The sequence below is a fragment of the Podarcis pityusensis genome (genome assembly GCF_964106645.2).
Source record: "Podarcis pityusensis genome assembly, chromosome: 2".
NCBI lineage: Eukaryota > Metazoa > Chordata > Lepidosauria > Squamata > Lacertidae > Podarcis > Podarcis pityusensis.
In genome coordinates, this window is record NC_138029.1 from 121,045,933 (window position 1) to 121,072,840 (window position 26,908).

A 26,908-nucleotide genomic window follows, 5' to 3' on the forward strand; every position below is an offset into this window, starting at 1 on the left:
CTCACTGGAAGGACAGATCCTGAAGCTGAGGCTCCAATACTTTGGCCACCTCATGAGAAGACAAGACTCCCTGGAAAAGACCCTCATGTTGGGAAAGATGGAGGGCACAAGGAGAAGGGGACGACAGAGGACGAGATGGTGGGACAGTGTTCTCGAAGCTATGAACATGAGTTTGACCAAACTGCGGGAGGCAGTGGAAGACAGGAGTGCCTGGCGTGCTCTGGTCCAGGGGGTCACCAAGAGGCGGACACGAGTAAACGACTCAACAACAACAACACACAGCTGGGTCAAAATAAAAAATATTCCTTCTAGTAGCACCTTAAAGACCAACTAAGTTAGTTCTTGGTATGAGCTTTCGTGTGCATGCACACTTCTTCAGATACGTATCTGAAGAAGTGTGCTTGCACACGAAAGCTCATACCAAGAACTAACTAAGTTGGTCTTAAAGGTGCTACTGGAAGGATTTTTTTTATTTTGACCAAGAACTAACTTAGTTGGTCTTTAAGGTGCTACTAGAAGGAATATTTTTTATTTTGACTATGGCAGACCAACACGGCTACCTATCTGTAACACAGCTGGGTGACAGACGTGGGTGCAAGAGATCAGAAGGCACCCTTTGCGCAATTGCGCCCGCAGCTTGCAACAGCGCGTTTTATTATTCTTATTCTTGCTCAAGGAGTTAAAGGCAAAGAGTCAGTGCTTGCTAGAAAGAACCCAGTTGTTTTTTTATTTTTTCAAAGTGAGCACCGGATGTCAGCTGCATGCAAGCCGCTTCCTCTGCTGGCCCCGCCCGGAGATGCGATTTCCAAATGTTGCTTCTTGGCAGGCGCCGGAGGAGCAGGAAGAGTTGGCTGGGCTTGCAGGAGGGGGAAGGCTCGGAGGGCAACCGTTGCCTGCGGGGCGCCTGGGCCACGGAAGGGGAGGAAAAGGCACAAGGTGACTCGGAGGGAAAGGGGAGGAGGAAAATGGATTTGCACCTTCGTCCCGCTGAGTTTTAAGGCTGGACGGGAATTGGCTTTAGGCAGCTACTCTGGTTAACAAGGCGCCCTGGACCTGCAAGATCTCAGAAAATGTGCATTTCAGTGGCTTCAGTAGCTTGCAATTGAGCTCAGTTACAGCTATTCCTGCATTCATAGAATCATAGTATTGCAGAGTTGGAAAGGGACCCCCGGGGGTCATCTAGTCCAACCCCCAGCAATGCAGGAAACTCAGCGAAAACATCCAGAACAGATGGCCACCCAACCCCCTGGATTGCAGGTGGTTGGACTATGATTCTGAAGGAGGGCTGAGTGGTTGTGGGGCTGGCTGGGAGGGAGGGAGAGAGTTTGAGTTGCTGCCAACTTGGAGGGCTTAAAGGTAAGGGGACCCCTGACCATTAGGTCCAGTCATGACCAACTCTGGGGTTGCGGCGCTCATCTCGCTTTATTGGCCAAGGGAGCCAACGCACAGCTTCCGGGTCATGTGGCCAGCATGACTAAGCCGCTTCTGGCGAACCAGAGCAGCGCACGGAAACGCCGTTCACCTTCCCGCCGGAGTGGTACCTATTTATCTACTTGCACTTTGACATGCTTTCGAACTGCTAGGTTGGCAGGAGCAGGGACCGAGCAACAGGAGCTCACCCCGTCGCGGGGATTCGAACCACCAACCTAGGCTCTGTTGTTTAACCCACAGCGCCACCCGTGTCCCCTTGGAGGGTTTACAAAGTGGCTTAGGACAATTCATGGAGGAGAGCTCTGTCAATGGCTACCAGCCAGGATGGCTGTGTCTTGCACCCATGGTCAGTGCTTCTGGAAACCGCAGGAAGGGAGAGGCCTCTTGTGCTCAGATCCTGCTTGCATGCGGTCAGCCACTGTGAGAACAGGATGCTGGACTCGATGGGCCCCTGGCCTGATCCAGATTCAGGGCTCTTCTTATGTTTCCATAAGGGGCAGCAAGGCAGAAAGGATGGATGGGGACTCTGAATGCTGGCAATCCCAACTGGGGAGAATATAATATTTTACGTTCCTGTTACTTCTGCTGCTTTGAATGCGTAGCTTATATTTGGATTCCTTCTATCATGTTTTTGGATTGCGGTGGCGCTGTGGGTTAAATCACAGAGCTTAGGACTTGCCGATCAGAAGGTCGGCGGTTTGAATCCCCGCGACGGGGTGAGCTCCCGTTGCTCGGTCCCTGCTCCTGCCAACCTAGCAGTTCGAAAGCACGTCAAAGTGCAAGTAGATAAATAGGTACCACTCCGGCGGGAAGGTAAACGGCGTTCCCGTGCGCTGCTCTGGTTCGCCAGAAGCGGCTTAGTCATGCTAGTCACATGACCTTGAAGCTGTATGCCAGCTCCCTCGGCCAGTAAAGCGAGATGAGCGCCGCAACCCCAGAGTCGGCCACGACTGGACCTAATGGTCAGGAGTCCCTTTACCTTTTCCTTTACCTGATCATAGAATCACAGAGTTGGAAGGGACCCAGAAGGTCCTCTAGCCCAACCCTCTGCAGTGCATGTTGCCTGATGTGGGGCTCGAACCCACAACCTGGATATGAAGAGTCTCATGCTCTACCAACGATCCCGACTGATATTTTGAGATTCTCTCCCCCCCCCCCTTTAAGAATATAAAGCGGTATAGAAATGAAATAACAATGATATAGCGCTTTTGTGCTCAGGTCCTGCTTATGAGTTTCAGCAGAAAGTTCACCTGGCGCCAGGCAAAAATGTTCCTCTTCAACGAGGCCTTTGGCTGATTCGTGTTCTATAGCCTTTGAAATGTGTTTGTGAGAAGGGAGGGAGTTTTTGTTTTGAACGATATACTTGTGTTTTTATCTCGTATTTTTATCCTGTGAAGAGTCCTGCCAGTCTGTGATGAAGGGTGGTATTTAAATCTAACAGATAAATAAATAAAAAGTTAAAAGTTGCTCAGGATGTTGGACTGATCTTGTACAGTGGTACCTCAGGTTACATATGCTTCAGGTTACAGACTCCGCTAACCCAGAAATAGTACCTCGGGTTAAGAACTTTGCTTCAGGATAAGAACAGAAATCGTGCTCCGGCGGCACAGCGGCAGCGGGAGGACCCATTAGCTAAAGTGGTGCTTCAGGTTAAGAACAGTTTCAGGTGAAGAACGGACCTCCAGAACAAATTAAGTTCTTAACCCGAGGCACTATTTCAAAGCATCGAGTTACAGATGCTTCAGGTTGCGTTTTTTGGGGTTACGGGCCGCCGAAACCCGGAAGTACCGGAATGGGTTACTTCCGGGTTTTGGTGGTTGCGCATGCGCTGAAGCGCTAAATCGCAACCCGCGCATGCACAGATGCGCCACTGCGGGTTGTGAACACTGCAGGTTGCAAATGTGCATCCCGCACAGATCACGTTTGCAACCCGAGCAGCCACTGTAAAAGGCGAAAGATTTATACGATCTGAGGTGAAACCAGAGTATCCGAGCAGCCACTGTAGCTGGTTTGGGAGACAATAATCAGGCATCCGCACAACATGACCTGTCCAACAAAGTTGATGTTAAAGAATCATTTCTTCGACACGGGTGATCTTTGTTTCTTCCAGTACACTGGCATTAGTTCGACTGTCTTCCCAAGTGATGTGCAAAATTTTTCCAAGGAGTTGGAGTTGGCGTTGACGTTGATAACTCTCTCTCCCCTCTCTGCTCCCCTCCAGGAACAATCCTGCCCCACCACTGGCAGATCTCCTTTCTTCCCTCTCGTCACCCATTGAATCCCCGAAGATCTGCACTCTGGAGAAAGGCCTTGTGGGATAGCCCGGGGGTTCCGAGAGAGACCTGCAGGACCAAAATGTCTCTCTTTGCTGTGAATGCGTTGGGAGGAGGTGTCTCTGAACCGTGGAAGGACATGGCAGGGTTGGAGCTGAAGGGTGCGGAGGTTGGCATCTGGGTCCCGGCTGCTGCCGAGCCGAGAGAGCACTTGGGGATAAAAACAGAAGACCCAGATCCATCGGAGGTGACAGACCAATTGGGAGATGGGCAGGACGGGGGCCCCCACGTCGTTCAGGCTGGGAGTATCGGGGAATTCCTGCAGGGGTCCACAGAACCGCCTGTCGCGCTGAACACAAAGGAGGACTTGTTGCAGTGCTGGGAGGCCCAGTGGCAGGAGTTCCTGAGGAAACTGGAGCCCCCTAGCCCGGAACGGGGGACCCCCCAGTCACCAGGGGAGCCCAGTGTCTGGGACGACGCTAAGTCCTTCCTGGCCTCCTTCGAGCAAGTGGCCGAAGCCTGCCGCTGGCCGCGTGAGGAGTGGGTGGCCCGTCTCCTGCCGGCCCTCGGCGGCGATGCGCAGCAGACTTTCGTCAAGCTGGAGTCTCGGGACTGGAAGAACTACCAGAAGGTGAAGGCTGCCATCTTGCGGGCCGCAGCCCTGAGGACGGAGAAGCAGAGGCAGCGCTTCCGGCGCTTCTGCTACCAGGAGGCCGGCGGCCCCCGAGAGGCTTACAGCCGGCTCCAGGAGCGCTGCCGGCAGTGGCTGAAGGCTGAGAAGACGACCAAGGAGCAGATCCTGGAGCTGCTGGTCCTGGAGCAGTTCCTGGCCATCCTGCCGCCCGAAGTCCAGGGCTGGGTGAAGGAGCGGGGCCCTGAGACCTGCGCCCAGGCTGTGATCCTGGCTGAGTTTTTCCTCCAGAGGAAGGAACAGTTGGAGTGGGGGCCACGCCGAGCGAGGGAGGTTGGTTTGTGCCTCGTAAGAGCAGGGCATTGTGGCGATCGGACAGGGTCCCCGGATGTTTCACCTTCTACTGATCCCTGTGCCACCACTTTATTTCTCACTGCTGCCACCGAGGCCCTACCTGGTACAATACTGAATCCAGTCAGGGTTAAGTTGGAACATAAACTTCTATTTATTTATTGCAGTTTAAGGAAGGGACGCGGGTGGCGCTGTGGGTTAAACCACAGAGCTTAGGACTTGCCGATCAGAAGGTCGGCGGTTTGAATCCCCGCAACAGGGTGAGCTCCCATTGCTCAGTCCCTGCTCCTGCCCACCTAGCAGTTCGAAAGCACGTCAAAGTGCAAGTAGATAAATAGGTACCGCTCCAGCGGGAAGGTAAACGGCGTTTCCGTGTGCGGCGCTGGTGCTGGCTCGCCAGCTGCAGCTTCGTCACGCTAGCCACATGACCCGGAAGCTGTACGCCGGCTCCCTCGGCCAATAAAGCGAGATGAGCGCCACAACCCCAGAGTCGGTCACGACTGGACCTAATGGTCAGGAGTCCCTTTACCTTTACCTAACAAGTGTGTGGTTTCATAAACTGTCTCAGTCAGTTACAGACATACCTCGGGATGAATACGCTTCGGGTTAGGCAAATTTGGGTTGCACCCAGCGGCGACCCAGAAGTAACGGAGCTCGTTACTTCCGGGTTTCGCCGCGCGTGCTTGCGCAAACCGTCAAAATGACGTCATGCGCAGAAGCTCCGAAACGTGACCCGCACACATGCAGATGCATGGACACGGGTTACATTCGCTTCGGGATGCGAACGGGGCTCCAGAACAGATCCCGTTCGCATCCCGAGGTACCACTGTACAATCATGGGATACCTATCCAGACCTATAACTTCCGCTACCTGCTCTCATTCACTAAACCACCTCTCAGTTATTTACTTGTCTTCCTAGCTCCTAACTGTTCCTTATTTCGCTACGCTAACTCAACCTCCCCACAGACTCTATCTCAATTCACTCCCACTCCAACCAACCACCCAACTCCCAACAAACTCCTCTCTTCGCCCCTCCCAGAGCTGGTTTTATAGTCCCTCTGACTCCACCCACTGGGTTCTGATTGGGTAACCTGTTTAACTATTTCACCTCCAGCACTCTCATATGTTAACGTCACAGGCATGTGGCGTGGTAGAAAGGACCAGTGGTATTTTCGTTTGAGGGCAGCTGGGAAGGTGGCTTCGTGGGAGGGGGCGTGGATCACCCTATGGCAGGGGGTGTCCTTCTGTATGCTTGTTGGACTCTGGCTCTCATTAGCCCCAGGCAGTGTGGCCGACAGTGGAGGATGATGGGAGTTGGAGTCCGACAGCAGCTCAGGGGTCACGGCAAGTTCACCAGGAGATGAATGCCACGCAGGTAAACAGAAGAAACTGACAAAGACTGGGTCAAGACTATTGGCCCAGGAAATCATAGGATTATTGCTGTCGTTTAGTCGTGTCCGACTCTTCGTGACCCCATGGTCCAGAGCACGCCAGGCCCTCCTGTCTTCCACTGCCTCCTGCAGTTTGGTCAAACTCATGTTGGTAGCTTTGAGAACACCATCCAACCATCTCATCCTCTGTTGTCCCCTTCTCCTTGTGCCCTCCATCTTTCCCAGCATCAGGGTCTTTTCCAGGGAGTCTTCTCTTCTCATGAGGTGGCCTCAGCTCAGGATCTGTCCTTCTAGTGAGCACTCAGGGCTGATTTCCTTATAGGATTATAGAGTTGTAGATTAATGTTCATCTTCTCCTTCTAGCAAAGGAAGGTGGGTGAATCTCATCAAATCTCAGAGGGGGCCATCGATGTCAGCACTTGGGAAAGATGGAGGCTCCTTCCACACAAATGGGGGCTTTGATAGGGGGAGCCTTTGCTCTTGCCATCATGCGGCAGCCAGACTGGTGACCAGGAGTGACCACCGATACCACATAACCGATACCAGGTCTTGAAAGACCTACATTGGCTCCCAGTACGTTTCTGAGCACAATTCAAAGTGTTGGTGCTGACCTTTAAAGCCCTCAATGGCCTCGGTCCTGTATACCTGAAGGAGCATCTCCACCCCCATCGTTCAGCCTGGACATTGAGGTCCAGCGCTGAGGGGCTTCTGTTAGTTCCCTCCCTGCGAATAGTGAGGATACAGGGAACCAGGCAGAGGGCCTTCTTGGTGGTGGTGCCCACCCTGTGGAACGCCCTCCCACCAGATGTCAAGGAAATAAAGAACTACTTGACTTTTAGAAGACATCTGAAGGCAGCCCTGTTTGGGGGAATTTTTAATGTTTGATGTTTTATTGTGTTTTTAATATTTTGTTGGGAGCTGCCCAGAGTGTCTGGGGAAATCCAGCCAGATGGGCGGGGTATAAATAAATTATTATCATCATCATCATCATCATCTCTTCTCAAATCCGAATTTCCTTCCTCTTGAGGAATCCAGTTCATTTTATCCCTTAGAATGCTAAACAGTAGGATGACCAGCCTCTCTGAATTTCTCTCAAAAAAGGAGGCGAAAGGAGGAAATGTGCTCTCTGCACCCAGAACATAGCAACGTCTGAGGGGAATCGTAGAATTGTAGGGCTGGAAGGGACCACAAGGGTCATTTAGTCTGACCACATGCAGTGTAGGAGTCTCAACAAGCATCCATGGCAGAAATCTAACCTTGATCAAACATGGCAGGTGGCCATCCGACCTCTGCTTAAAAACCTCCAAGGAAGGAGATTATGTGAGCGTACGCAGAAAAGCAGCCACCTGGGCACAGGTGCAGAAACAAATGAGTGCAAAAGGTTCCCTACCCCATGTGCCAGTATTGAGCTGTTTAGCATCTCTGGGGTTTTCCCTCCTCCCCTGCTCAGTGTTCTTCAACCTGGAGTCCCCAGGTGTAAGTGGACTACAAAGCCCATCATCCAGTGTTTAGCCCAGCAGTCAAGGACGATGGTATTTGTAGTCCAACCACATCTGGGGACTCGTGGCTGAAGAACACTGTGCCCGGTGACCCTTTTTTATTTTAAACAAGAGAAGCCGGGGATTGAACCTGTGACATTCTGCTTGCCCAGCTGATCTGAAGGGCTCTTCTAATCTCATCCCCTTCCTGCTCAAGCCTGAAGGGCCTCTTTGCTGTCATTTCAGCCACCATTTGTGGACCCGTCTGTGAGCTCCCCAGTTGCAGACTCTAGGCCGGGGCAGCTGTGTCGCGAAGTCAAGCGAGAGGAAGAGGAGGAGGAAGATGCTGTCAGTGTGACCTCACATGGTAAGCAATGGTCTTCATTTCTGGGATGCTGCAAATCTCCTGGAGAGCCCTCAGTGGTTCGTTTCTTTATTTGTCAACTCCGCACGACTTCCTCTCCTCTCCTGGTCTGACAGAGAAGGGGAAACGGGGGTTCTTGCAGCTTTTTCCTGTTTTGCAAGGCTCGTTGAATTACCACCTTTGGGACAGCTTCCGGTTCATGTGGCCAGCATGACTAAGCCGCTTCTGGCGAACCAGAGCAGCGCATGGAAACACCATTTATCTTCCCAGGGATTGTGAGTGCAATCTCAGTTGGATGTTATCGGTGCAATCCTGCACCGACTAGGGACCTTTACCCCAGCAAATGGTGCTGCAGCATTGCACCTTTTCACCAGCACTTCTGCAGCTGGTGGGATCATTCCTGCATTGCAGGGGGTCAGACTAGATGGCCCTTGGGGTCCCTTCCAAATCCACACTTCTAGGGTTATTATTCCCAGGGATTGTGACTGCAACAACCCTGATTTCTCCCTCGCTTTTCTTCGTACGTTTATTTTTTATTTACTTTTCTTCCTGTTTCCTTATTTGCTACATGTCACTGAACTGTGGTTTTAATCAAATAAAAAGAACTTTTTAAAAACAAAAAACAAAAAACACCAACATATATCCACCCCGGATATTTAAATATCCGTTGTAATTTGAGAACATGGTGCATCTTACTCTCTCTCTTATTCTCATCTTATTCTCTCTCTTTCTCCTTTTTCGAGCAGGTAGAAGGAAGAGGAGACTAAGCTTGGAGGGCAGAGAGACCCCAGAGCAGTCGGCGGCTGTGGGGCAATACGAGGCCTCGAGGTGGAGGGAAGGGGACGACATCTCTCAGCCTCGCTACAGTCATCATGGAGGCGAGACTTGGCCGAGGCCTGACTTCCAGCAGGAACCTGACAGAGGGGAGACGCTGGAGGAATCTGTGCCTCACAGGAGAAGCAGGCTGAGAGAGAGCCAGGAGAGAGGTCAGGAGACATTTTCAAGTCCATCAGTAGCAGAATATCCTTTTTTGTGAGCAGGAGGTTCCCAGTTTGATCCCAGGCATTGCCAGTTATTTCTTACACAGTGGTAAAGGTAAAGGGACTCGTGACCATTAGGTCCAGTTGTGGCCGACTCTGGGGTTGCAGCGCTCATCTCGCTTTACTGGCCGAGGGAGCCGGTGTACAGCTTCCGGGTCATGTGGCCAGCAGGACTAAGCCGCTTGTGGCGAACCAGAGCAGCGCACGGAAACGGCGTTTACCTTCCTGCTGGAGCGGTACCTATTTATCTACTTGCACTTTGACGTGCTTTTGAACTGCTAGGTTGGCAGGAGCAGAGACCAAACAACAGGAGCTCACCCCTCAGCGCTGGATCTCTGTGTCCGGGCTGAGCGATGGTGGTGGAGACGCTCCTTCAGGTTTACTGGGCTTAGGCCGTTTAGGACTTTAAAGGTCAGCACCAACACTTTGAATTGTGCTCGGAAACGTACTGGGAGCCAATGCAGATCTCTCAGGACTGGTGTTATGTGGTCCCAACAGCCACTCCCAGTCACCAGTCTAGCTGCCACATTCTGGATTAATTGCAGTTTCCGGGTCACCTTCAAAGGTAGCCCCACGTAGAGCGCATTGCAGTAGTCCAAGCAAGAGATATTTATTTGCAATTATTACTTTGTAAAAATAAAATGTAAAAAATGTAAATAAATGTATAAAATATAGGAGAAGAAGAAGAAGATAGACACTGGTTGTCCATCTACTACTGGGGAAAAAATATATGTGGGGAATATTGTGCCCCTTTTCCTGATTATATTGTGTCCTGTTTTCTAATGCCCCTGCCACACTGTGTTATAGGGCTCCACCATTGCATTAACAAGGATATGGACAGCCCGGGTGGGTGGGACGCTTTAAGCATGCTGAGAAGGCATGGAATGGAGTATCCCCAAGAGGGGCTCTCCACACACGGCAACGTTTTGCATCTGTTTAATAGCCATCCAGGTCCACGCAGGCAGGAATCTCTTCCCTTCTTCCTCTCAACAGGTTACGGAGCAGAAAACGAGTGTGGGAGGAGGAGCCAACTGTGGGAAGGCCCTGCACTGGTGGAACATTCCGGAAAGGGGCCGAGAGAGCCGGCTTCCGAGAGTGAGGACCAGGAGGTCGATGAGCAGCTGCTCCGGCGGAAGAGGCGGAGGAGGAACCGCTGGGTGGGCCAGGTGTGCACGGACAAACCTCAGCGCCAGCAGAGCAACGGAAACCTTTCCGCCATGCACCTTAGGCCAGCCTTTTGCTTGCTGGACGTCATAGAAGGGGACCTTCCTGAACCAGGGACCCCAAAGAAGCGGCGGCGGAAGCCCAACTGGAACATGGAGGAGAAGACGCTGCTGTACAAGCTGGTGGTGGCGAACAAGGAGGCGGCGCTGGGCCTCGTCCCCGGGAGCAGGGCGGCCGCACGGCAGGCTGCATTCTTTGTGGCCGCGGGCAAGAGGGTGTCTGCGCTGGGCTACTACGAGAGGTCAGGCCTTGCCACCCGCAAGAGGTGGAATGACACATATGGGAACCTCCGGAAGAGGGTCAGGGCCTACCGGCGGCAGGGCCTGCCGTTCGACAAAGCGGTGGAGAAAGCTGTGAGGCCTGAAGAGGCGGTCATCCGCCCGCTGCTCTACCGGAAGCGGGTCAAGGCCGCCGGATCGGGTGTCGCGAACCGTGAATGTCTGCCACACAGTGGTGAGTTGGAAGAGGGTGCTGTCGTGCTTTTAACTTTTTAGTATTTTTATCGTCTGGCTTTTTGTTTTAGTTGCTGCAACTATATCTATCTATCTATATATGATTTATTAAATTACATTTTATATACACATAGCAGCGTAATATATAAAAGCTCCTGGACTTCACTCCTCCCCTTTGTGGGTCTTATTGTTAATCCTTTCCATCTGCCTCTTTTATAATACAGCCGTAGCTTGGTTCTCAAATTTAATCCATTCCGGGAGTCCATCTGACTCCCGGAACTGTTCGGAAACAAAGGCGCAGCTTCCGATTGGCTGCAGGAGCTTCCTGCACTCAATCGGAAGTCGTGTAAGCCACGTCAGATGTTTGGCTTCCGAAAATTGTTCAAAAACCAGAACACAGTGTTATCTCCCCCTCCTGCTGCAACCAGCTCCCATCCTCCCTGTTCTCCCAGAACCAGAAGAGGCATGAAAAGGGCAGAGGAGGGGTTGGCTGTCCGCAGGTGCAGTCTCAGATTGCTTGGGGAAACCCCTGGAGAAGAGGAGACATAGCCAGCTGAGGGAAGGCAGGGACCAGCTTCATGAGAGCAACACCTGAGTTGCTGCGCTCTGTAGGCCTGACACTCCTGTGCGGATCCTGTTTTGCTAATAAAGAGTTGTTGTTCTTTAATTTTATTTGTACTTTTCAGATATATACGTTTCACTGATTTTACATTCATTTTGACATTTTAAAACTTGACTTCCTTCCCCCCCCCTTTCTGTGGTTCCTTAAATTTACTTTTAATATCTTCTGCATATCCAAATTAACTTATTTATTTATCTTCTTTATATATATACGGTAGCTGCAGGTTATTACAGTTATCCTGCCAGTGTTTTTATCTGTTTACAATTTATCTGTACATATTCAACAAACCATTTCCATTCTTTAATAAAAAGTTTATCTGGATTTCTTATTCTTCCGGTAAGTTTTGCCATTTCTGCATATTCCGTAAGTTTTTGTATCCATTCTTCCTTTGCTGGGACTTCTTTCCATTTTTCGGCAAGTAACATTCTTACCGCTGTAGTCACATACATGAATAACTTTCTATACAATTTAGGTAGTTCTATCCCTATAATTAAAGCTACCAACACGAGTTTGACCATACTGCGGGAGACAGTGGAAGACAGGAGTGCCTGGCGTACTCTGGTCCAGGGGGTCACAAAGAGTCGGACACGACTAAACAACAACAATCCCTATAATTCCCAAAAGAAAAGTTTCTGGGGTTTTTTACAAACATTATTTTAAATATCCTTTTCATTTCATTGTACAGTGGTACCCCGGGTTAAGAACTTAATTCATTCTGGAGGTCCGTTCTTAACCTGAAACTGTTCTTAACCTGAAGCACCACTTTAGCTAATGTGGCCTCCCGCTGCTGCCGCACAATTTCTGTTCTCATCCTGAAGCAAAGTTCTTAACCCGAGGTACTATTTCTGGGTTAGCGGAGTCTGTAACCTGAAGCGTCTGTAACCCGAGGTACCACTGTATATCATTCCCCAGTAAGCCTTAACCTAGTAACAAGACCACCACATATGATAAAAAGAACCTTGCTAATAAAGAGTTAAGTCTCGCTTGCTGGGTGTGATTTACTGCAGGTTGGCTCCTGCAAAGACTTTGTGCATCTTTACAATCTGAGGCAGGATGGGTGTGTAGCTTGGCCCCCACCTAACCAGGCCCTCCTCTTTCATTCCAGCCTTGCCAGAGGACCCCACAGACTCGGAGGACGACTCCACGCCCCCCACCTCAGACGGAGAACACTCGCCAGCTACAAAGGGGCCGCTGGGGGCTTCGTCAGGAGCCGGCCTTCGTCTTAGAGGCAGCTTGCTGGCACAGCCACATTCTCCAGCCGCCCAGGAGGAAATAGCAGTGGCATGGAAAGATGAACGCTCAGCAGGCGTCCAGCGGGTGTCTGAAGTGTCCGGCAACAGCTGCCGTTGGGAAGACCGGGGCCGGATAGGGACCTTCAGCAGTCGGCTGACCCTGTGACAAATTTTGGGTGCTCCTAGCTTGCTGTTCTCCAAGGAAATCTCAGTTGGATGTTTTCGGTGCAATCCTGCCACCGAGTTAACTGGACGCAGCAGAGGCTAGGGACCTTTACCCCAGCAAACGGTGCTGCAGCATTGCACCTTTTCAGCAGCACTTCTGCGGCTGGTGGGATCATTCCTGCATTGCAGGGGGTCAGACTAGATGGCCCTTGGGGTCCCTTCCAAATTCACACTTCTAGGGTTATAATTCCCAGGGACTGTGAATGCAACAACCCTGATTTCTCCCTCCTCGTTTTTTCTTCATATGTTTAATTTTTATTTACTTTTCTTCCTGTTTCCTTATTTGCTACATGTCACTGAACTGGTGGTTTCAATCAAATAAAAATAACTTTTAAAAAAACAAAACATATAGCACTGCCACCTTGGATATTTAAATATCCGTTGTAATTTGGGAAAATGTGCATGGAGCGAACTATCTAACACCCACCAGGAATTAAGGAAGGAAATGAATTGGTTTTAAATCTCTCGCGTAAGAATAAATGTAATTTAACCAAGTTTGTTGGTTTTTTAACAGGCTTCTGTTTGTTTTGTGTTCAATGAAATGTTCCTATTTTGTCAGTTTAGATTTTCAGGGGTTGTAATCCTATGGAATAGATTCTTCACGGACTTTATCTACTTGGCTGTAACAGATCCTTTTCTATACTTCTTAAATCTTTTTTTATATATATATATAAAGAAAAGTTGAAAAAGAAATAGAGTTGGGTCTCATTAGCAGACAGGCGTCTCACTCAGCTGTTTTAAGGTAGACTTTCCAATACAGCCCTCAATCCGGATCAGTCCAATGGCCAATGTAGACCAGAATCCTGTTCTCACAATGGCCAACCAGATGCCTGAGGGAAACCCGGAAGCAGGATTCGAACACAAGAGCACACTCCCTTCTTGTGGTTTCCAGCAATAGCCCTCTCCCCCAGAAATTTGTCTAATCCTCTTTTATTTATTATTATTCTCTTATTATGGAAGTGAGAGCTGGACCATAAAGAAGGCTGATCGCCGAAGAAGATTCCACCTAAACATTAGGAAGAACTTCCTGACAGTAAGAGCTGTTCGACAGTGGAATTTGCTGCCAAGGAGTGTGGTGGAGTCTCCTTCTTTGGAGGTCTTTAAGCAGAGGCTTGACAACCATATGTCAGGAGTGCTCTGATGGTGTTTCCTGCTTGGCAGGGGGTTGGACTCGATGGCCCTTGTGGTCTCTTCCAACTCTATGATTCTATGATTCTATGAATTGATGCTTTTGAATTATGGTGCTGGAGGAGACTCTTGAGAGTCCCATGGACTGCAAGAAGATCAAACCTCTCCATTCTGGAGGAAATCAGCCCTGAGTGCTCACTGGAAGGACAGATCCTGAAGCTGAGACTCCAATACTTTGGCCACCTCATGAGAAGAGAAGACTCCCTGGAAAAGACCCTGATGTTGGGAAAGATGGAGGGCAGAAGGAGAAGGGGACAACAGAGGACAAGATGGTTGGACAGTGTTCTCGAAGCTACCAGCATGAGTTTGACCAAACTGCGGGAGGCAGTGGAAGACAGGAGTGCCTGGCGTGCTCTGGTCCAGGGGGTCACGAAGAGTCGGACATGACTAAACAACAACAACATTCTCTTATTATTACCAAGTTTCAGTATTACGAAAACGTTTCCGAAATTGCTGTGCCAAATACAAATCCAGTTGCTTGTAGGCCAAGAGAAAACAAAAGTAGGCAAGTTTAAACAACGGAAACCATAAGCCCTTCACTGCAGCGTTGCAATACGGCGGAAAGTGATTAAGTGCTTTACTTATGTTTTCTGAGACGCGTGGGTGCAAAAGGTAAATGTCAAAATATAAAGACCAAAATACTATTTTTTTAAAAAAAGAAATTAATCCTTGCAGATGCTTGTACTTTAAAGCCACCCACGCTGGCAGTGATCACTGCCTCCTGTGGCAGTGAGTTCCATAGTTTAACTGGCATTCAGAGTATTCCAAATGCGATTAAACTAATTCATGGAGGATAATGCTAGCAATGGCCAGTAGGCATGGTAGCTATGTTCTGCCTCCACTGTACCCACCCAGTTTTGGCCACCACTGGCATGGTAACCCCACCTGAGAACCTGTTTAGGTTATGCCAGGGCTGAGGAACAAGCAGGTTTCAAGGACTGCTTCTCCTCCATATGAACCAACCCGGACCCTGCAATCATCATCTGAGGGCCTTCTTCGTGTGCCTCCTCCATGAGATGTCCAGAGGGTGGCAACACGAGAACAGGGCCTTTTCTGTGGTGGCTCCTCATTTGTGGCATGCTCTCCTCAGGGAGGCTTACCTGGTGCTTTCATTACATAGGCGCCAGGCAAAAACATTCCTCTTCTACCAGGCCTTTGCTGCACTAGCCAACCCATGGCCATTGTAAGAGGGCTTGTTGATTTTGATCCTAGGATGGCAGTATTCATACCTTGAGTTACAGACGCTTCAGGTTGTGTTTTTTCGGGTTACAGACCCCTGAAACCTGGAAATACCGGAACGGGTTACTTCTGGGTTTCAGCGGTCGCGCATGCGCAGAAGCACTGAATCGCAACCTGTGCAGACGCGCCGCTGCAGGTTGCGAATGTGCATCCCACACGGATCACGTTCGCAACCCGAGCGTCCACTGTACAGTGGTACCTCGGGTTACATACGCTTCAGGTTACAGACTCCATTAACCCAGAAATAGTACCTCGGGTTAAGAACTTTGCTTCAGGATGAGAACAGAAATCGTGCTCCGGCAGCGCAGCAGCAGGAAGTCCCATAAGCTAAAGTGGTGCTTCAGGTTAAGAACAGTTTCAGGTTAAGAACGGACCTCCGGAACAAATTAAGTACTTCACCTGAGGTACCACTGTATAGAAATTTAATAAATGAACAAATAAACAGCGTCCACTGTATAGAAATTTAATAAATGAACAAATAAACAGCGTCCACTGTATAGAAATTTAATAAATGAACAAATAAACGTTGATGCCCATCAGCCCTTGCCAATGGTCAGGGATGATGAAAACTGAAGTTCAGTGTCATCTGGATGAGGCAAAGGCTACCGACCCCTGGATTATGTCTTCTACAGGTAAAAAGTACAAGATCCCTGGTCCCGACCTAAGTAAGGCGTTGACATGTCCCCGAAAAGAGTCTGCAGATTTGCTCCACATTTACATGCACTAGTAAATAGAGGCATTTGCAAAGTTTAGAAATGCTAGCACATTTGCAAAGCTAAGCAGGGCCTGATATGGTTTCAAATTGGATGGGCGACAGCGTGTTGAGATTCCTGCATTGCAGGGGGTTGGACTACATGACCCTCGGGGTCCCTTCCAACTCAACGATTCTACTGTAATTTAAATAGAGAACACAAGACAATCTTCAGCATGTCTTTGCCTCCAGGGTTATGCAGACCATCAAAGAAAAGCGTTTTCTTTAATAGCTGGCGATCTGCGTCAATTTTTTGTATTTTTCTTTATTGTGCTCTAATTGTTGTAAACCACGTCAATATTTTTAAAAATGAAATGGTGATATACAAATATATTTTATCAAGCAATCGGTCTTGTAGCAACAGGGAGATGCTCCACAGGTCGACCTGCCGGCCTACTCAGGCCTGCGGCCCGGGTGCGAAATGCCAGTGGGCAATTTTACAGCCAAACCTCACTCCTAAATTAATCGTAGGGACATGAATTTCTGGGACATGTATGAATAAAGGGAGAAAGGCATTAATCCATTTAAATGGCAGGGGGAATTTGTGCCACGATAGATGTGGGATCTTAAAATGGCTTCTCTAAAATGATGGATTTGCACCAAAAAGTGTTGTGGGGAGGGGAGAGCGTTTGGGGAGATCTGTCAAGACCATGGGTAGGCAAACTAAGGCCCGGGGCCCAGATCCGGCCCAGTCACCTAAATTTGGCCCACGGATGGTTCAGGAATCAGTGTGCTTTTACATGAGTAGAATGTGTCCTTTTATTTAAAATGCATCTCTGCGTTATTTGTGGGGCATAGGAATTCGTTCATTTCCCCCCAGAAAAAATATAGTCCAGCCCCCCACAAGGTCTGAGGGACAGTGGACCGGCCCCCTGCTGAAAAAGTTTGCTGACCCCTGGTCAAGATCCTCATCAATTTCTAAGTGGTCCATGGGAGAAAAGGTTTAGGGACCACTGACTTGGGAGACTTTTCTGATTAATCCCCACCTCCCCTCAAAAGACAATCCTCGTTACCCTTCCGACACCTCAGATGTTTATTTTTAGGACCCATCTTATTCTGTGATTCATAAGTTGCTTTAAAGTCTCACGGGCCAATAAATGAGTGTTTCTGGCTGTTAACCAAAAGGTTGGTGGTTCGAGCCCACCTAAGGACGGCTTGGGGCAGAATTCCTGAGCGAGAAGACCCTTGCGATTCTATGATTCTAACTATGTTTTATTTGTTATAATCCGCACTGGGACTCCCGACGCCTCTCGCAGAGCCACAGTTCCCAGAGGGATTTAACAATCAGTTCTTCTTTACAGGGACCTCCAAGACCGGCAGCTCTGTAAGGAGAATTTTGGGTCTCCTAACAACTTTCAGCTAGATGCATTAATTTGCCTATTACTAAACGGTAACGACGACAACACATTTTCAGTAAGTTCAGTAACACATTTCAGTTAAGTGTACACATCAATTATGAGAGGCGTTTGAGCTGCCTCCTCACAGATCTACAATTCCCAGACTGGTTTCACGGTCAGTCTTCACAGGGAACTCTGGGAATTGTAACTCTCTGATGGGAACAGACGCTCTCCTAACAACTCTCTGCCATGAATTTTAAAAGTGGCATTGTGGTGACTTAAATGTGGTGTAGACTCCATTCAAAAGAGGGGGAGCCCCACAAGAATCTCAGCCAATAGCAGCTCTCTCATGTCCATTAGAATTCAATACAGTCAATACTGGCCACTCCAGAATTAACTCGGGGATTGTGCTGTGACTATAGTTCAGCTGTCCTCCAACCTGGTGCCCTCAGATTACAACTTCCACCAGCCCCAACCAAGGAGCATGTAGTTCAAGAAAACCAGAGGGAAACCAGTTCAGCTCCGAGTCATTCTGCACCCCTGGCTTTTCTGTCGTTTCTCTGCTGTGTGGATTCTTTGATGTTTAGTGACAATGGTCTTCCAAGAAAAACTCCTTCTGTACACCAGGCTTTTATATGGTTTTTCCCTGGTGTAGTGCTTTCTGTAATAATAATTTATTATTTGTACCCCGCCCATCTGGCTGGGTTTCCCCAGCCACTCTGGGCGGCTTCCACAAAGACCAAAAATACACTAAGATGTCATTCATTAAAAACTTCCCTGAACAGGGCTGCCTTCAGATGTCTTCTGAATGTCAGGTAGTTGTTTATCTCTTTGACATCTGATGGGAGGGCGTTCCACCTGGCAGGTGCCACTACCGAGAAGGCCCTCTGCCTGGTTCCCTGTAACTTGGCTTCTTGCAGTGAGGGAACTGCCAGAAGGCCCTCGGCGCTGGACCTGTGTCCGGGCAGAACGAGGGGGGTGGAGACGCTCCTTCAGGTATACTGGGCCGAGGCTGTTTAGGGCTTTAAAAGTCAGCACCAACACTTTGAATTGTGCTCGGAAACATGCTGGGAGCCAATGTAGGTCTTTCAAGACTGGTGTTATGTGGTCTCGGCAGCCGCCCCCAGTCACCAGTCTAGCTGCCGCATTCTGGATTAGTTGTAGTTTCCGGGTCACCTTCAAAGGTAGCCCCACGTAGAGCGCATTGCAGTAGTCCAAGCGGGAGATAACTAGAGCATGCACCACTCTGGTGAGACAGTCCACGGGCAGGTAGGGTCTCAGCCTGCGTACCAGGTGGAGTTGGTAGACAGCTGCCCTGGATACAGAATTGACCTGCGCCTCCATGGACAGCTGTGAGTCCAAAATGACTCCCAGGCTGCGCACCTGGTCCTTCAGGGGCACAGTTACCCCATTCAGGACCAGGGAGTCCTCCACACCCACCCACTCCCTGTCCCCCCAAAACAGTACTTCTGTCTTGTCAGGATTCAACCTCAATCTGTTAGCCGCCATCCATCCTCCAACTGCCTCCAGACACACTCACAGGACCTTCTCCGCCTTCACTGGTTCTGATTTGAAACTCAGATCAGTTATCTCATTTCTCTCCTGAGTGAATTTGTGGATGAGAATTGAGGATGCGTTGCATTGCCTAACCCAACAATTCAGGAATTTTTGTTTTCCTTTTCCGTGATGTGTAGTGAGGTTTATCTTGAAAGGGTACAGCAAGGGAGAGTAGGCCTTATCTTCAGCTGCAAAACCTAGGAGCTGAAGGAGTATCCCTAAGGAGTATCCCTAAGCTTCAGATTTGCTTCTAAAGGTGGAAGAGAAACCCAGTCTCAAAGTCGCCAGCACCCCTAGCAATAGTGCCTCCATCTTGGATTAAGATTCAGTACATTCACCAACAGCAATTCCAAAACAGACCTCAGGATTAGATGAAACAAATTCTGCATTCCTTAACAGTTCTGCGGTTTATCTGCTCTGTGGATTCTCTGATGTTTGGTGAGATTTGTCTTGTGTGCAAAGTTCTTACCACACTCTGAGCATGTATATGGTTTCTCCCCACTGTGAATCCGTTGGTGGGAAGCGAGGTATTTGCTAGTACTGAACCTCTTTCCACACTCCAGACATTTGTACGGTTTCTCCCCTGTGTGGGTTCTCTGATGAGAAGTGAAGTCTGAACTCTGACGGAAGCTCTTTCCGCACTCTGTGCACTTAAATGGCTTCCCCCTCGTGTGGATTCGTTGGTGAGCTGTGAGGTATTTGTTGCTACTGAAGCTCTTCCCACATTCCATACAATTATACGGTTTCTCCCCTGTGTGGAGAGTTTGGTGCGAAATCAGACTGGTGCTGAAAAAGAAACTCTTTCCACACTCTAAGCATTTAAAAGATTTTTCCCCTGTGTGGATTTTCTGATGTGAACTGTGGTTGGTTCTATGACTAAACCTCTTTCCACACTCCAAGCACACATACGGCTTCTCCCCTGTGTGGATTCTCTGATGTGAACGGAGGTTTCTGCGATCGCTAAACCGCTTTCCACACTCCATACATTTATAGGGTTTCTCCCCCGTGTGGATAATTTGATGTGAAGTAAGGCTGGCGCTCGTACTGAAGCTCTTCCCGCACTCCACACATTTATAGGGTTTCTCTCCCGTGTGAAGTTGTTGATGGTGAGTGAGGCTTGTGCTATGATTAAACCTCTTTCCGCACTCCAAACATTTATAGGGTTTCTCCCCTGTGTGGATTTTCTGATGTGCAGTGAGGTTAGTCTGCTGGCTAAAACTTTTTCCACACCTCAAGCACGGATACGGTTTCTCCCCTGTGTGAGTTCGTTGATGGGTAGTGAGATTTATCTTCTGCCTGAAACTCTTTCCGCACTCCACACATTTAAAAGGTTTTTCTCCTGTGTGGACTCTTTGATGAGAAGTCAGGTACTTGCTGCTACTGAAGCTCTTCCCACACTCCAAACACTTATATGGTTTTTCCCCTCTGTGAATATTTTGGTGGGCAACAAGGCCATCCCTCTTATTAAAACACTTCCCACACTCCAAACATTTAAACGGTTTCTCCCCTGTGTGGATTCTCTGATGTGAAGTGAGATACTTGCTGTTGCTGAAGCACTTTTCGCACTCTAAGCATTTGTATGGTTTCACCCCTGTGTGGATTTTTTGATGTGAAGTAAGAGCATCTCTCCTGTTAAAGCTCTTTCCACACTCCAGGCATTTAAATGGTTTCTCTCCTGTGTGGATTCTCTGATGAATCGTGAGATATTTACAAGTGCTGAAACACTTTCCACACTCCATGCATTTATAGGGCTTCTCCCCTGTGTGGATTCTGTGATGGGAAGTGAGGCTTGTGCTCTGACTGAAGCTCTGTCCGCACTCCATGCATTTATATGGTTTCTCACCCGTGTGGATTCTCTGGTGTTTTCTAAGGGTTGACTTATCGCTGAAGCTTTTGTTACAGTCCGAACATTTAAATGGTTTCTCCCCTGTGTGGATTTTCCAATGAGCAATGTGGCTCAATTTGCAGGTAAAGCTTTCCCCACACACAAGGCACTGGCTCCTTTCCTCTCCTTCGCCTATGTTTTCTTGGACTGGGATTTCAGAAATCTCAGCACTCTGAAAAGCAGAGGATTCGCTTAGTATGTGTTTCACTTCAGGTTTTGTTCTCCCTTCTTCCTCTTCACATCTGGTTCTGTCTAACAACACCCTGTGTGGTTCATCTTCATTCTCCCTCTCTCTCCTGTCATGTCCTGGAATAATAATAATAATAATAATAATAATAATAATAATAATAATAAATTTTATTTATATCCCGCCCTCCCCAGCCAAAGCCGGGCTCAGGGCGGCTAACAACAATCAAATAATCCAATATTCTAAAAACATATCATTATAAAAATTAATTAAAATCAAATTGATGGCAACCGTTAAGCAAAATTCTGTGCAGATTGCCAGAGGAGGGAGTCAGGCTGCGCCTTGACCAAAGGCCTGGTGGAACAGCTCTGTCTTGCAGGCCCTGCGGAAAGATGTCAGGGCCCTAGTCTCTTGTGACAGAGCATTCAGGAAAAAGGAGAGACAATTAATTAGTAACAGCCCAAATGGGAAATAAGAGTCTGATATCAAAGAAGGAGCACGGGGCGGACAACCTTTTTCGTGGCAAGGGTCAAAACAGTGAGTACCTCTTTGTAATTTTGACAAATGACAGGGCCTTTTCGGTGGTGGCTCCCCAATAGTGGAAATGCCCTCCCTAGTGAGGTGAGCCTGCCTCTATCATTATTATATTTCAGGAGGAATCTGAAAACATTCTTGTTTTGCAAAACAACAACGGATGGGACAGAGTGAGGGAGATATTTATGGAACAACAATGGGATATCTGCTCCGCCCAAGGCAACAGCAACAACCAGGAAAAGATAGACACAACATTTTACAGGGACAGGAAGAAACACCGTGCACAGAGTAACTGCCACACACAGGAAGAACAAGGATATAGTTTGAGTGCTTCACTTGTAGTTTTATAAATCATTTAAGGTGTCAATACAAATATAAATTATTAATATTGCAGTTGTTGTATAAGGGATTATTATGACGACCGGAATGTAATTGATATTTATAAGATTTTGGAACGCAGAAAAAAAATAAAACCATCAAACCATCAATTCTAACACACCTTATCTAAATTACATAATTCGGTATTTGAACGATTGGTATTAGTAATTGTATTATAAATTGGTATTGTTATAATGAGGCTATTATTGAATTATAATTGAAAACTAATAAAAATTATTATCAAAAAAGAAAAGAAACGATTCCTGTTCACCCAGGCATTTGGTGGCTGAAAAATGCTGCTCCGGGCAACCTTGAGATCACTGAAGTAGGTTTTAATTGTAATTCAGGCGTTTGCCTCCTAGGATGGGTCAGAAGGAAAGGGTTAAAATAGGTGTGATGTGTTTGGCCAGTGAGAATGCAAGGGGGGAGTAAAAGTTAGAGTGGGAGGTTTTGAAAGTCAGTTGAGTTGAGGTTTGGGTTGTTGAGAGTTGAGGTTTGGGAGTGAGTTGAGGTTTGGGAGTTGAAGAAGGAAGAGGGAGGTTTAGATGTGGGTTGGTAGAGTTGTATTGTGAGAGAGTGAGAGGACTTGTGAGGTGGAGTCAGATAGATAGTTGGGAATAATCAGTTTGAAGTTGTTAGGAACTAAGAATAAGAAACTGCCAAGTAAAATTAACTGAAACTATAAGCTTGTTCCTGCATTTAAAAATAAACTTGATTATTTGTTTATGTTAACAACTGACTGGACTCCGTGTGTCCCCGTGAGATACGGGGTGGTGGCAGAGGAAAAAGCAATGGCAGAGGCGGCACAGGGTCAATAGACCGTCAAACGTCCGGGGCCCCTGTGTGTGATCGCCACGAGGCGGTCCCTGAGGTAGCCTGGACCTAAGTTGTTTGGGGCTTTGCAAACTAATACAAGGTCCTTAAAACCTGGTTCGGAATCAGATGGGCATGTACAGGATTACGCTGTTAAGTTGCTAAAATTCATGCCAGCCTTCCCCAAACTGCAGATATTGTTGAGACTACAGCTCCCATCATCCTTGATTGCTGGCCATGCTGGTTAAGGATGATGGGGATTGTAGTCCGACAAGAGAAGGACTCAAGATTGAGGGAAGTTTGCTTTTAGGCAAACCTCTCTCCTTGCCCTTTTAGAATACAGAGGAGAAGCAAGGAAATTGAGGGAACGTTCTTTCATATGTGGTGGACCTGTAAAAGGTTAAAAAAACGTACAGTGGTGCCCCGCAAGACGAATGCCTCGCAAGACGGAAAACCCGCTAGACGAAAGGGTTTTCCGTTTTGGAGGTGCTTCGCAAAACGAATTTCCTATGTGCTTGCTTCGCAAGACGAAAATGTCTTGCGAGTTCCTGCGGGGTTTTTTCCCTTTCCCCCCCTTTTTCCCAAGCCGCTAAACCGCTTATCAGCTGATCGGCTAAGCCGCTTAACAGCTGATCGCTAAGCCGCTTATCAGCTGATTGTTAAGCTGCTTATCAGCTTATCGTTAAGCCGTTTAACAGTTGATCGCTAAGCCGCTTATCAGCTGATCCGCTAAGCCCGCTAAGCCGCTAATACTGTAGCCCTAATCCGCTAAACCGCTAATGGGCTTGCTTTGCAAGACGAAAAAACCCGCAAGACGAAGAGACTCGCGGAACGGATTCTTTTCGTCTTGCGAGGCACCACTGTATTGGGAAACAATCCACAATGGATTGGGGGGGGGAGATGTTTAAAAGCACTTTCACCCAAAAAACCAGAGTCCTTTTTGTTGGGGATAATTCAGACAGAAATTCCCAGGTGTCAGAAAAGGTTATTTATGTATGCCACTACTTCGGCCTGTGTTTTGTTTGCCCAAAAATGGAAAACAAGCGAGGTCTCAACTAAAGAAGAATGGCAACATAAACTGATGGAATACGCGCAGCTTGCAGACTTAACATATAGAATAAGAGAACAAGAAGAACATACATTTAGAGAAGATTTGAAAATGTTTATTGAATATATGAGGGGAAATTGTGTACACCCAAAAACGTTGGCAGCATTAAGATAAATTCAAGTGTGTAAATAAGTTTTGACGGATGTAATCATGGAATACTGAATGGTTTAGTTTCTGTAAAATATGCAGGGATTTATGATTAGCAAAGTGAACCATGGAAAGAGAAGAAAGGAAGTCATTGTTATCCTAAGGATGTTTAAATGAATACGTATTCAAAATTGTAAAACAGAAAATTTTAATATAGAATAAAATAGAATAGAATAATATGTTATTCTTTTTTGAACACCACTCTCTAGGTTTGGGGTTTTGGAGCATCAGGGAGGGGGAAGCTGAGATGTGAAACTAAGAGGATGAGGGGGAAAGACTAGGGGCAGGGGAAGGATTTGTGAGTAAGGAGAGGGAAGGTGGAAAGTCTGGAATTTATTATTATTATTATTATTAATTATTATTATTATTTAATCACCTCCCACATACAGGAAAAGATTGAGGCTGGAGATTAGGTCTTATGGGGGCAAGGGAAGGATTTGGGGGCAAGAAGCAAAATAATAATAATAATAATAATAATAATAATAATAATAAAATAATAATAATAATTTACCGTATTTTTCGCCCCGTAGGGTGCACCACCCTATAGGACGCACCTAGGTTTTTTTTGGGGGGGGGGAATAAAGAAAAAAAAAATTTCCCCCCCAGGCGCGGGGCTGGAGCAGGGGAAGCCCGAGCTTCCCCCAACCCCAGCCCCGAGAACAGCCTGCTATCCGACTTCGCGCCGGGCTCCCTAGGGCTGCGCAGAGCTTCCTGAAGCCTGGAGAGCGAGAGGGGTCGGTGCGCACCGACCCCTCTCGCTCTCCAGGCTTCAGCGAAAGCCTGCATTCACCCCATAGGACGCACACACATTTCCCCTTCATTTTTGGAGGGGAAAAAGTGCGTCCTATAGGGCGAAAAATACGATAATCTCCTTCCTGTCCCTGATCAAAAACAGGGCATGCCTGATGCTCTTATGTGCCCATATGAGACTTGGGGCATCCTTCAGCTTCTTCTAAAATCAAGGAAGGAGCTGGACATCCAACATCCAAGCCTGCCACCATCTGTTGTGGCTTTGACAAAGGTCTGCCAGCTTAAGGGATTCCTGGAAAGGGACCCCGGAAGCCCAGCCAGGCTGGAAGGCGAAGATGCAGGGTGACGAAATGTAGCAAGGAAACATACAAGAAAAGAAAAGAAAAAAAAGGCTGTGATTATTGTTTTTCGCCATCAACCAATGGGAAAGGGGGCTCTTACCCAGAAAGGCCACGATTCCAGGCTTCTCCTCCTCCAGGGCTTCCCTTTGGTCCGGATCCATCAGGGTATTCTAGGGGAAATGTACAGCCTCTGCTTCAAAGGCACAGGATCCTGGAAGATAAGGCGAAATATCCTCCAGGTAGTTTATATTTACAACTTGCCATCTCTTTTTCTGGGCAATCACGTGATTGGCTAATTCTGGGATTCACCTGTAGGCCAATCTGGTTGCGGATTCACTTCCACCTGGAGCTGGATTGGGTGGCTCCTGTGGGCCAATCAGACTGCTGCATTCTGAATCCTATTGTTCTAGGACCAATCAGACTGCTGCCTTTTGGATCCTATTCAACTCAGTACATAACAAATCCCCTTTCTTGTAACCTGAAGCCATTGGTTCGAATCCTACCCTCCAGAGCAGGAGAAAACAAGCATGCTCCCTCTTCCACGTGACAGCCCTCCTAAGACTTGGTTTCCAGACCCTTCATGCTTGGAGCTCAATCAATGCAAGATATATTAAGATATACTTTCTTGGGCTCCATGATCCCTGCAGATGGTGACAGCAGTCACGAAATTAAAAGACGCCTGCTTCTTGGAAGAAAAGCAATGACAAACCTAGACAGCATCATAAAAAGCAGAGACATCACCTTGCCAACAAAGGTCCGAATAGTTAAAGATATGGTTTTCCCAGTAGTGATGTATGGAAGTGATAGCTGGACTATAAAGAAGGCTGAAGAATTGATGCTTTTGAATTATGGTGCTGGAGGAGACTCTTGAGAGTCCCATGGACTGCAAGAAGATCAAACCTCTCCATTCTGAAGGAAATCAGCCCTGAGTGCTCACTGGAAGGACAGATCCTGAAGCTGAGACTCCAATACTTTGGCCACCTCATGAGAAGAGAAGACTCCCTGGAAAAGACCCTGATGTTGGGAAAGATGGAGGGCACAAGGAGAAGGGGACGACAGAGGACAGTGTTCTCGAAGCTACCAGCATGAGTTTGACCAAACTGCGGGAGGCAGTGGAAGACAGGAGTGCCTGGCGTGCTCTGGTCCAGGGGGTCACGAAGAGTCGGACACAACTAAACAACAACAACAAAATTAGGCCACCGATGCCAGGCCAATCTAGTTGATATCCCTGCATTGCGGAGGGTTGGGGTCCCTTCCAACTCTACAATGCTATTATTCTATGGCACCTGCTCTGCTCAACCCCCTGCCTCTTGCCCGTTTTCTCTCCAGTCACTGTCCAGCTACTCTGCGTCTCTGCAACCCGCCTCTCGCTTTTCTCCCTTGCATTTCCCCCCTCCCCATATTCTCTGTGGGTCTCCTTCACCCAAATGCAAGAGGAGGAGGCTCACCAGATCCACACACCCCGGGTGGAAAGGACAAAGGCCACTTTCCCCAGGTGGAGGCGCACCACCTTCCAGGAACCGGCTTCCGGCTTGCAAAAAAAAATCTTCTCTTTGCGCTCCTTGCGCGCACCAAACCTCCGACTTCTCTCCAAGGTTCCCTTTGCAAAGCTGGAGGGGTGAAGTCTTTTGCTTTAGAGGACACGCTCCCCCCTCTCCTGTCCCAATTTCCTTCCTCTCTAGGAATCGCTCTCCTCCGCTTCGCTTTAACCCTTTCTTCCTCAGCTTCTGCCTTCTGGAAGAAGGTACAGTACAGGGTTATAAAAGCCAGGACTGGCCGCCTGAGAAACAGTTTCTACGCAAATGCAGTTCTGGTTCTAAACGCAGCATAAGGAGTCTCTATAGTATATTGTATTTTAAAATGGGGTTTCAGAGTTTTTAGGGTTTTTTGAATGTTTTATGTAGTTTTTCAATTTCATTGTTCTGTATGGGACAATGACAATAAAGATATCGGATATCGTCCAGGCAGCAGTCACGAA

The 26,908-nt window shown here is 48.1% G+C and overlaps 2 protein-coding genes and 1 long non-coding RNA gene across 4 annotated transcripts in view; 1 reads left to right on the forward strand and 2 right to left on the reverse strand.

Moving 5' to 3' along the window:
• Nucleotides 1-26,908, reverse strand: part of LOC308470231 — a 126,117-nt gene that overhangs the window by 77,119 nt on the left and 22,090 nt on the right. The gene's annotated exons all lie outside the window — the stretch shown is intronic.
• Nucleotides 814-13,209, forward strand: LOC308469570 (uncharacterized protein). The gene is made up of 6 exons (XM_080992216.1): nucleotides 814-936; nucleotides 3,653-4,668; nucleotides 7,803-7,923; nucleotides 8,664-8,906; nucleotides 9,954-10,637; nucleotides 12,364-13,209. The coding sequence occupies exons 2-6, from the start codon at nucleotides 3,787-3,789 to the stop codon at nucleotides 12,654-12,656; spliced, it is 2,223 nt and encodes a 740-aa protein (XP_080848342.1). The 5' UTR covers nucleotides 814-936; nucleotides 3,653-3,786; the 3' UTR covers nucleotides 12,657-13,209.
• LOC308469578 (uncharacterized protein) lies at nucleotides 14,559-26,588 on the reverse strand. Of its 2 annotated transcripts, none has more exons than XM_080992249.1 (3): nucleotides 26,392-26,588; nucleotides 25,031-25,141; nucleotides 14,559-20,978 (listed from the first exon to the last, which is right to left on the reverse strand). In XM_080992249.1, exons 2-3 carry the CDS (start codon nucleotides 25,089-25,091, stop codon nucleotides 19,180-19,182), a joined length of 1,860 nt encoding a protein of 619 aa, XP_080848375.1. In that variant the 5' UTR covers nucleotides 25,092-25,141; nucleotides 26,392-26,588; the 3' UTR covers nucleotides 14,559-19,179. The 2 variants fall into 2 exon arrangements, with proteins under 2 accessions (XP_080848375.1, XP_080848374.1); XM_080992248.1 differs by having other exon boundaries at nucleotides 26,379-26,588.